At 44.9% G+C, this 11,052-nt stretch overlaps 1 protein-coding gene across 1 annotated transcript in view; it reads right to left on the bottom strand.

Annotated features, from left to right (window-relative positions):
• The window catches only part of ermp1 (endoplasmic reticulum metallopeptidase 1), a 98,894-nt gene that overhangs the window by 17,585 nt on the left and 70,257 nt on the right, over window positions 1–11,052 (bottom strand). The window contains exon 7 of the mRNA XM_068029065.1: window positions 8,305–8,525. Within this exon, the coding sequence (XP_067885166.1) occupies window positions 8,305–8,525 (221 nt within the window). The remainder of the gene's footprint in view (window positions 1–8,304; window positions 8,526–11,052) is intronic.

The raw sequence follows: 11,052 nt of genomic DNA on the forward strand, positions 1-11,052 counted from the left end.
GGAAACCCTCCAGCAGAGGGCTGGTGAACTGTAATGGACCCCTGCCAAGAACAAACAGGCACAGGACTGGCAAAAAGTTAGAGAGGAAAGGGGAAAAAGGGACAAAGGGGACAGGTTAAAGGAGATCCGAGAGGAATCCCAAATGAAAACCCCTACTGTCCGGTCAGCCAACCCCAAAATGTTTGAAAAATTAGACCCCACATCCTCCTATGTAAATGCAGACACCAGAAGCACCCCACCAGAGTTGCTAACAGCATTTACAGAAACCTGCAGACACAAACAGAGTCCTCAAGAGGGCAGAGAAACTGTGAGGATGATGCCTCACCTAGTTGAAGTGCCGCAGGGGAGTGCAGTAAAATCTGGACAAATACCTGCAAGCAGGAGTGTCCCAGAGGACAAAGGGAAGATTAGCAAAGAATCTTTCCCCAGAGTCAGGAGAAAAGGGAACCAACCCTCCCCCAAAGTGAAAAGCCCTAGCATGACTCATCCGAGCACTGAAAGTCAGTTCAGAGTGGATCCACCCACTGCCGACTCCCATAATCAGAACTCCAAACCAGGGCTAATTAAATCCAACACCCCCCTCCCCCCACAGACTTCAACACCCTAGGCAGTCATGGAAATGTACAAACTGCAAACCTCCCCAAAAATCACATGTTTACTGGGATGCCCATTCCCAACATACTGCAGGCTGATAGTGAAGAAACTTCAAACCCCTTTGGGCAACACATAGCTATCTCAGACCCGCCTCAAGGGAAAAAGGGCAGTTTAAAGCAGCACTGTTACCAAGGAAAGACAGGCTGCAACAATTTTTAGGATTTGAGAATGAATGAGAGAAATGTATGTGTGTTTTCCTGTACTTTCTCTTCTTTCTATTTTTATAATGAAATGCTCACCTAATATTGCATTTCATTCCGCTGGATGTGGAGGTGTGATGAAAACCACACCTACCAAAAATGGGACATATTGATTTAGTCATATGGAACATTTTGAACTGTTACTGGATTTGAAATAACTTGTTTAAGAGACCACAGCAGTGGCTGGAAACACGGCTGCACATTTTCATTCTAAAAGACAGCTGAAGAGGAGAGACAATGGAACTGCTCCCTGCTTCAATTAACCAGATGGATTTTGATCAAGAGACAATGAATGTGTAAAAGGTCAGCATTCCCCCCACTCCCCCCCAACACTGAGTGTGTCTGCCAAGCTTGGGGGAAAATCCACAAACCTCACCGGGCAAGTTGTTCCAAATAAGGAGCTAGTCACATGACTAACCTGCTGCAAAATTGGTGTTTTTTTCTGAATTGTGCCACACAGTTGAAGAGACTGCAACTCAACATGGAGAGAGAGGAATTCTCTCTCATGCAAAGTTCCAGCAGCCCATGGAAATAACTCAAGCCTCGAGAGAGAAGACTCCTGCAGCCTTCTGATACCAGCTAAACAAGTGAAAGTGTGCACTGGGCCCCAATGAGAACTGCAAGACTTAACAGCAATCAAAGGCTTTACATCAAATCCCAAAACGAGCAACTGAACTTCATATTACTTCAAACCTCTCCTCTTTAATTCTTTCTCCTCCTCCTCCTGTCTCTATTTGTGTGTGTGTTTATCGCATTTGCATGCTAGCGTGGTCACATCGCGCATTTTTAGTAGTTTGAACTGAATTAGAGTTTTATGGTTAATAAACTTACACCTTTCTTGTTTAAATCTGAGAAAAGCTGTCTGGTTGATTTCTTTGCAATTACCATTAGAGAGCAGCAAGCAAGAACTCACTGAGGGGAAGCTAAAAACAAGGTGTTTTAAAAATTAAACCCTGTTAAGGCCAAACCAGGAACAGGCCGAGAGGGGAGCCCTAGACCCTTTCTCACCTGGTCGTAACAGTGACAAACTAGAGTCAAACAAAGGAAAAATTGGGAAAACAATTGCAATAATTGAGTTAAGTCACAAATTAAATGCTTAGCTGGGCAAGTAGCGTTGGCCAATAAATGTGGCCTTGCCAGTGTAGTCAACATCCAGACACAATTTTTTTTATATATATATATAAAATGATGCATCATGGTCATATCAACAGACCAGCTTGGTTTTGGGCCTGATTAAGGAAGTCAAAATTTACAGTATTCAGAGTAGAGTCGAGAACAATGCAATCGCCAATCTACAAAACTAGAAAATATGACAAATATTTCAGACAGGTGCAAAAATAATAGGGTAATAACAGTAGGGGATTTCAATTTCCCCTATATTAGACAGGACAGTATTAGTGCAAAAGGCTTAAAGGGGGCAGAATTCTTAAGGTGCATTCAGGAGAGCTTTTTGAGCCAGCACACAGAGTCCTATAAGAGATGGGGCTGTACTGGACTTAATCCTAGGGAATGAAGCCGGACAATGGTAGAAGTGGCAGTGGGGGAGCATTTCGGGGATTGTGACCATAACTCTGTAAAATGTAAGGTTGTTATGGAAAAGGACATAGAGGGACCGGAAATAAAAGTACTGAATTGGGGGAAGGCAGATTTCAATATGATAAAACAGGATCCAGCCAAAGTGGACTGGGAGCAGCTTCTTGTAGGAAAATCTAAATCAGACCAGTGGGAGTCATTCAGAAAGGAAATAGTGAGAGTTCATGTCCAACATGTTCCCATCAAGGTGAAGATTAGGACCAAAACGTCCATGGAATCCTGGATGTCAAGGGATATAGAGGATTGGATAAGGAAAAAAACGAGGCTTATGGCAGATTCAGAGCGCTGAAAACAGCGGAGGCCCTGGGAGGAGTATAGAAAGTGTAGGGGAGTACTTAAAAAAAGTAATTAGGAGAACAAAGAGGGGACATGAAGAAACACTGGCTGGCAAGATAAAGGAAAATCCCAAGGCGTTTTATAAGTGTATTCAGGGCAAGAGGATAACCAGGGGAAGAGTGGGGCCAATTAGGGACCAAAGTGGCAATCTGCGTGTGGAGCCGGAGGACATAGGTGAGGTTTTGAATGATTACTTTTCATCTGTGTTCACAATGGAGAAGGACGATGTCGCTGTACAGATCAGGGATTGTGATATACTCGAACAAATTAGCACTGAAAAGAGTAAGTATTATCTGTTTTAGCGGGCTTAAAGGTGGATAAATCCCTAAGCCCAGATGAGATGTATCCCAGGCTGCTATGTGAGGCAAGGGAGGAGATAGCAGGGGCTCTGACACATATTTTCAAATCCTCTCTGGCCACAGGAGAGGTGCCAGAGGACTGGAGGACAGCAAATGTGGTACCATTATTCAAGAAAGGTAACAGGGATAAACCAGTTAATTATAGGCCAGTGAGTTTAACGTCAGTGGTAGGGAAACTATTGGAAAAAATTCTGAGAGATAAGATTAATCTCCCCTTGGAGAGGCAGGGATTGATCAGGGATAGTCAGCATGGCTTTGTCAGGGGGAGATAGCGTCGGACAAATTTGAATTTTTCTAGGAAGTGACTAGATGTGTAGATGAGGGTAGGGCAGTTAATGTGGTCTACATGGATTTCAGTAAGGCTTCTGATAAGGTCCCGCATGGGAGATTGATTAAGAAGGTAAGAGCCCATGGGATCCAGGGCAATTTGGCAGATTGGATCCAAAATTGGCTTTGTGGAAGGAGGTAGAGGATGATGGTCGAGGGTTGTTTTTGCAAATGGAGGCCTGTGACCAATGGTGTACTTCAGAGATCGGTGTTAGGACCCTTAAGGTTTGTAGTGTACATTAATGATTTAGACGTGAATATAGGAGGCATGATCAGTAAGTTCACAGATGACACAAAATTGGTGTTGTTGTGGATAGTGAGGAGGAAAGCCTTAGATTGCAGGATGATATAATTGGGCTGGTGAGATGGGCAGAGCAGTGGCAGATGGAATTTAATCCTGAGAAGTATGAGGTGATGCACTTTGGGAGGACCAACAAGGCAAGGGAATATACAATGAATGGTAGGACCCTAGGGAGTACAGAGGGTCAGAGGGACCTTGGTGTACTTATCCATAGATCACTGAAGGCAGTAGCACAGCTAGATAAGGTGGTTAGGAATGCATACGGGATACTTGCCTTAATTAGCCGAGGCACAGAATATAAGAGCAGGGAGGTTATGTTAGAGCTGTATAAAACGCTGGTTAGCCCACAGCTGGAGTACTGTGTACAGTTCTGGGCACCACATTATAGGAAGAATGTGATTGCACTGGACAGGGTGCAAAGGAGATTCACCAGGATGTTGCCTGGACTGGAGAATTTCAGCTATGAGGAGAGACTGGACAGGCTAGGGTTGTTTTTCTTGGAGGGGAGAAGGCTGAGGGGGGGGGCCTGATTGAGGTGTACAAAATTATGAGGGGCATTGATAGGATAGATAGAAAGAAACTTTTTCCCTTAGCGGAGGGGTCAATAACCAGGGGACATTGATTTAAGGTAAGGAGCAGGAGGTTTAAGAGGGGAGTTGAGGAAAAATTTTCTCACCCAGAGGGTGGTTGGAATCTGGAACACACTGCCTGAAGAGGTGGTAGAGGCAGGAACCCTCAACATTTAAGAAGTATTTAGATGAGCACTTGAAACGCCATAGCATACAAGGCTATGGGCCAAGTGCGGGAAAATGGGATTAGATTGGATGGGTGCTTGATGGTTGGTGCAGACGCATTGGGCTGAAGGGCCTGTTTTTGGGCTGTATAACTCTATGACTCTAATGTTTCTTCTAAAGCAAAGATTGTTTTTAAACCATTCTTGATTACGCATGAAAGTGCATGCCTCAGATGGATGTATCCAGGCCTTGCTTAGTCAGGCAGGTAACGGGGAAGGAGAAAAACATCTCTCATCATTTATCTCAGCCACACGCTAACCCCGTACGAAATGGAATACTCAAAAAATGTTGAATTGTTTAGGCACTGGTGAATTCAAACCATTATCTATACAGGACCTGTTTCAGTGTGTTCCAACCACATCCTATGGTATGACCAGAGTTAATGTAACTGAATACAAATGCACGCTTGGAATGTTAGAGCATCTCCTTGCAATACTGATTTACCACAGAGGGCAGTTAGTGGGGTTGGCATGGGGTCGTGGTCTGTGATCACTGTTTCCACATAAAAAAGGCAGAAGTCTAAAAAGCTGAAGATTCTTCATAACTCAAACGTCCAATGCTATAAATCAGCCTTGTGGCTCTTTTCCACAGTACCTTCAGCACATGAAGGGTTCCCTTGAGTATAGTGATCAGAACTAGATACAAGACGCAAGATGTGATCTAGCTAGAGTTGCATACAGTTTGGGGGAAAAATAGTTCTGGTCAGGTTACCCTCATGTACATAAACAGGAACTTTCAACCTATTCCTTGGAAGCTCACTAGCACTAAAGTGAAGACAAAAACAAGAAATGCTGGAATCACTCAGCAGGTCTGGCAGCATCTGTGGAAAGAGAAGCAGAGTTAACGTTTCGGGTCAGTGACCCTTCTTCGGAACTGACAAATATTAGAAAAGTCACAGATTATAAGCAAGTGAGGTGGGGGTGGGGAAAGAGATAACAAAGAAGAAGGTACAGATTGGACCAGGCCACATAGCTGACCAAAAGGTCACGGAGCAAAGGCAAACAATATGTTAATGGTGTGTTGAAAGACAAAGCATTAGTACAGATTAGGTGTGAATACACTGAATATTGAACAGCAGCAAGTGCAAACCTGAAAAAAAGTGAGTAAGCAAACTGAACAAACTAAGATGAAATGAAATAAATGCAAAAAAAGATAGTAAAAAATGTAAAAAAGAATGTAAAAAAAAGGAAGAAAAAATAACTAAAAATGAAAGTAAAATGGAGGGCTGTCATGCTCTGAAATTATTGAACTCAATGTTCAGTCCGGCAGGCTGTAGTGTGCCTAATCGGTAGATGAGATGCTGTTCCTCGAGCTTGCGTTGATGTTCACTGGAACACTGCAGCAATCCCAGGACAGAGATGTGAGCATGAGAGCAGGGGGGGAGTGTCGAAATGGCAAGCAACCGGAAGCTCAGGGTCCTACTTGCGGACTGAGCGGAGATGTTCCGCAAAGCGGTCACCCAGTCTGCGCTTGGTCTCCCCAATGTAGAGGAGACCACACTGTGAGCAGCGAATACAGTATACTACATTGAAAGAAGTACAAGTAAATCGCTGCTTCACCTGAAAGGAGTGTTTGGGGCCTGGGAAAGTGAGGAGAGGGGAGGTAAATGGGCAGGTATTACACCTCCTGCGATTGCAGGGGAAGGTGCCCTGGGACGGGGACGAGGTGGTGGGGGCAATGGAGGAGTGGACCAGGGTGTCGCGGAGGGAACGATCCCTTCGGAATGCTGACAGGGGAAGGGAGGGGAAGATGCGACTGGTAGTGGCATCACGCTGGAGGTGGCGAAAATGGCGGAGGGTGATCCTTTGGATATGGAGGCTGGTGGGATGAAAAGTGAGGACAAGGGGAACCCTGTCACGGTTCTGGGAGGGAGGGGAAGGGGTGAGGGTAGAGGTGCGGGGAATGGGTCGGACACGGTTGAAAACTTTATTAACTTTGCTTCCAATTTCCACCCTTCTCTCACCTTTACATGGTCCATCTCTGACACTTCCCTTCCCTTCCTCGACTTCTCTGTCTCCATCTCTGGGGATAGGTTGTCTACCAATATCCATTATAAGCCCACCGACTCCCACAGCTACCTCGACTACACCTCTTCACACCCTACCTCCTGTAAGGACTCCATTCCATTCTCCCAGTTTCTCCGTCTCCGACGCATCTGCTCTGATGATGCTACCTTCCATGACGGTGCTTCTGATATGACCTCCTTTTTCCTCAACCGAGGATTTCCCCCCACTGTGGTTGACAGGGCCCTCAACCGTGTCCGACCCATTCCCCGCACCTCTGCCCTCACCCCTTCCCCTCCCTCCCAGAACCGTGACAGGGTTCCCCTTGTCCTCACTTTTCATCCCACCAGCCTCCATATCCAAAGGATCATCCTCCGCCATTTTCGCCACCTCCAGCGTGATGCCACTACCAGTCGCATCTTCCCCTCCCTTCCCCTGTCAGCATTCCGAAGGGATCGTTCCCTCCGCGACACCCTGGTCCACTCCTCCATTACCCCCACCACCTCGTCCCCGTCCCAGGGCACCTTCCCCTGCAATCGCAGGAGGTGTAATACCTGCCCATTTACCTCCCCTCCCCTCACTATCCCAGGCCCCAAACACTCCTTTCAGGTGAAGCAGCGATTTACTTGTACTTCTTTCAATGTAGTATACTGTATTCGCTGCTCACAGTGTGGTCTCCTCTACATTGGGGAGACCAAGCGCAGACTGGGTGACCGCTTTGCGGAACATCTCCGCTCAGTCCGCAAGCAGGACCCTGAGCTTCCGGTTGCTTGCCATTTCGACACTCCCCCCTGCTCTCATGCTCACATCTCTGTCCTGGGATTGCTGCAGTGTTCCAGTGAACATCAACGCAAGCTCGAGGAACAGCATCTCATCTACCGATTAGGCACACTACAGCCTGCCGGACTGAACACTGAGTTCAATAATTTCAGAGCATGACAGCCCCCCATTTTACTTTCATTTTTAGTTATTTTTTCTTCCTCTTTTTTTTTACATTCCTTTTTACATTTTTTACAATCTTTTTTTGCATTTATTTCATTTCATCTTAGTTTGTTCAGTTTGCTTACCCACTGTTTTTTTCAGGTTGTTTTTCTTCAGGTTTGCACTTGCTGCTGTTCAATATTCAGTGTATTCACACCTAATCTGTACTAATGCTTTGTCTTTCAACACATCATTAACATATTGTTTGCCTTTGCTCCGTGACCTTTTGGTCAGCTATGTGGCCTGGTCCAATCTGCACCTTCTCCTTTGTTATCTCTTGCCCCACCTCCACCTCACTTGCTTATAATCTGTGACTTTTCTAATGTTTGTCAGTTCCGAAGAAGGGTCACTGACCCGAAACGTTAACTCTGCTTCTCTTTCCACAGATGCTGCCAGACCTGATGAGTGATTCCAGCATTTCTTGTTTTTGTTTTAGATTTCCAGCATCTACAGTATTTTGCTTTTATTTTACTAAAGTGAAGACCCTGGCTTGGTGATAAAAATGCTCACAAAGTATGCCTGTCAAAAGGTGGTTGCAAGTTTCTCCTCCCAGCCTCCATACCTGACTTCTGCAAAGTAAAGAAGGCATGAGAGAATTATACATCATTACAATCCACAAACTGAGTCTTCAAAAGCTCTAGCGCTAGATCAGTCACTCAGGCTTTGAGGGAGTGTGCAGCAAAAGAGCAGAAAAATATCAGGCATTAATTGACAAGACATAGAATACAAAAGCTCAAAAAGAATCTATATACTTACTCCATAGTAAAGATTTTTTGCAAGTGTATGAATCAGTATGAGCTTAGCAAGGGCTATTGAGCCATACAAAACAACAGAAACGTAGAAGTGGGTGTACCAAGACATTGCATGTCCAGTCAGAGACACGAATACTGCTACAATAAGGACTGTTACAAAGATAATAAACCAGCATAGTATTGTGACAGCGATTCCATAAAAGAGATCCCTCCTATAGTGAGAACCTGTAAATAATCACACCAGTTACAACTGTAGGATAAACAGAAACATAATTGATGTCATTTTAGTACCAATTATCAGATATTAAGAACAAAACAATATACATTTATATTGCACATTTAATATAGCAAAAACATCCAAAGGCACCATTATGCAAAATTTGATAGAGCCACATAAAGGGATATTAGGACAAGTGACCAAAAGCTTGGTCAAAGAGGTAGGTTTGAAGGAGCAACTTAAAGGGAGGAGAGGGAGAGAGGCAGAGTGGTTTGGGGTTTCCAAAGCTTGGGGTCTAGGCCCTTGATGGCAAAGTGCTAATGGTAGAGTGATGAAAACAGAAGGTTGTACAAGAGGCCAGAAAAAAAAGCGCACAGAAATCTCAGCAAGACAGATTGTAGGGCTGGAGGAGGTTACAGAGATAGGGAAGGGTGAGGCCACATAAGGATTTGAACACAAGGATCAGAACTTTGAAGCTGAAGTGTTGCCGGACAGGGAGCCAATGTAGGTCAGCAAACACATTGGTGAATGGAACCTGGTGTGTATTAGGATATTGGCAGCAGAGTTCAGATAAGCTCAAGTTTACGATCCTTATAGTATTTCTCTCTCCTTTCCATTCCATTGGAGATGCTACATAGCAAGAGTCAACAATCGACTCAATTGCAACCTAGCCCATTAATGACCTCACCTCAAAGACCATCATGTGCACTTTCTACCAGGATTCATCATCAGATAGCGACCAGAAGTGGGAACACTGGCAAATTTTTGGCTTCCATATTAGCCTGAGAACAGAACCAATAGCAGTGCCTACTCTGCAGCCTTGGTTGAAATCAGCTAAGTTAGCAGTGACTGGGGAACTATTTACCCATTGCGTCACTGGCAGAGCTTCAGAATTACCAATTTTACCATAGAAACATTAGCGCTCCATTCTGATTCTGAGTGTCTAAATTTAGAGACCCTAAACATATTTGAGAAGAAGTGTCAATTTTTAAAATATGCATCTAAATAACTTGGTTCAAATTTACCCGCAAAGCAATGCTGATGAGTCGGTAACTTAATTGCAAGATATAGGGCTGAATTTTACCAGCCCTCTGCCGTCGGCAATCATGGGGGGGGGCGGGAGGGAGGACTATGGGTCCATAAAATTCTACTGAGAGGCCCGTCACAACCCCCGACGCCGGGAAGGCTCCACCGCATATTACCAGCGGCAGTGAGGCCTCAGTGCGGCCCCCCCCCCACCCCGCCGCTCGGCGGTGGAACCTTCATTTACATATCAAAATAAATTCAAATAAATGCAAAAGAACCTACTTTGTCCCAACAGCCGTCCACGCTGATACTCGGAGATCCGAGGAGTGACACTGGTGGGGCGGGGAGAGGGGGGGGGGTGGGGGTGAGGAGTGAAATTTTCAGGGCTTGGGAGTTGGGGGGGGGGGGGGGGAAGAGCAGAGAAAATGGTTTCCAATGGCTGAGGGGATGGTGGAAAGGGGGCAAAGGTGACTAAGTTCAGGGGGGAAAGTTCGGCTTTTTGGTCGGAAAGTCCCAAAAAATAAAGTGCCTGGTCATTGTTGGGGCGGGGGGGGGGGGGGGGCGGGTGGTAGTGGTAGAGGTGATCTCAGCTTTTACTGAATTTTGTACAGTGAGAGTAATGATGTTCCTTTAAAAATGTAAACTCGGCCGAAGGGCATGAAGCCCTTTAAAAATGGCACTGGCGCCGTTGCCAGGGATAGAGCGGCCAACCCCTCTACATCATCAGGGGCAGCCATTCCCACCCCCCTCCATTTAAATGAAGCCCACACGAAATATCGAGACCAGCTTATAAATTTCAGCCCGTAGTCTCAACATAATAAAAAACAGAGATGAACAAATCCATATATTTTCTACACTCCTCCTGTTGAATGCATACATTTCTGTGAACACAATGCTTTGGAATTTGGTGCTAATATCTTGATACCATCACCTGCATAATCCTGAACTCCCCTTTGATAACAGGCAATTAAAAAATAAAATAAAGCCTTGTATTTATTTAGCACCTAGTCACATATCTCAAGCGCGTCGAAGTGTCCTTCACATATGTTACTCAGAAGTGCTGTGATTACCTATGTTGTATAGGCAAACAAAGCAGCCACTTTGTACACATGAGCCATCAATATCAGTGAAACTAATGATGACTTAATTTGTCATTGGTGCCATTGGTAGAGGGATAAATGTTGGACAAGACACATGAGAAGAAACTCCTGTTATTCCTGAACAGTGATGCAGGATTTTTAAAAGTCCAATTGAAACATACTAGCAAACAGTTGCAGACTCTATTTAACATCTCAAAGGACAGCACCTCTGACTGCAAAACCTGCTCAGTTAGTTATCGGTCAAAATTGCACGTTTAAGACCTGGAGTGGGGCTTAAACCTGCAACCTTCTGACCTATATAGAGAGTATACAACCAAGCTGCGAGATAAGCCAACTGCTCTTTGCTAAATATTGCAATGTTATTTTAAACCCAAATTCCTTAAAAAGATGAATAATTTTAGCCACCACA

Source organism: Heterodontus francisci, chromosome 4 (genome assembly GCF_036365525.1).
Source record: "Heterodontus francisci isolate sHetFra1 chromosome 4, sHetFra1.hap1, whole genome shotgun sequence".
In the NCBI taxonomy this organism is placed as follows: domain Eukaryota; kingdom Metazoa; phylum Chordata; class Chondrichthyes; order Heterodontiformes; family Heterodontidae; genus Heterodontus; species Heterodontus francisci.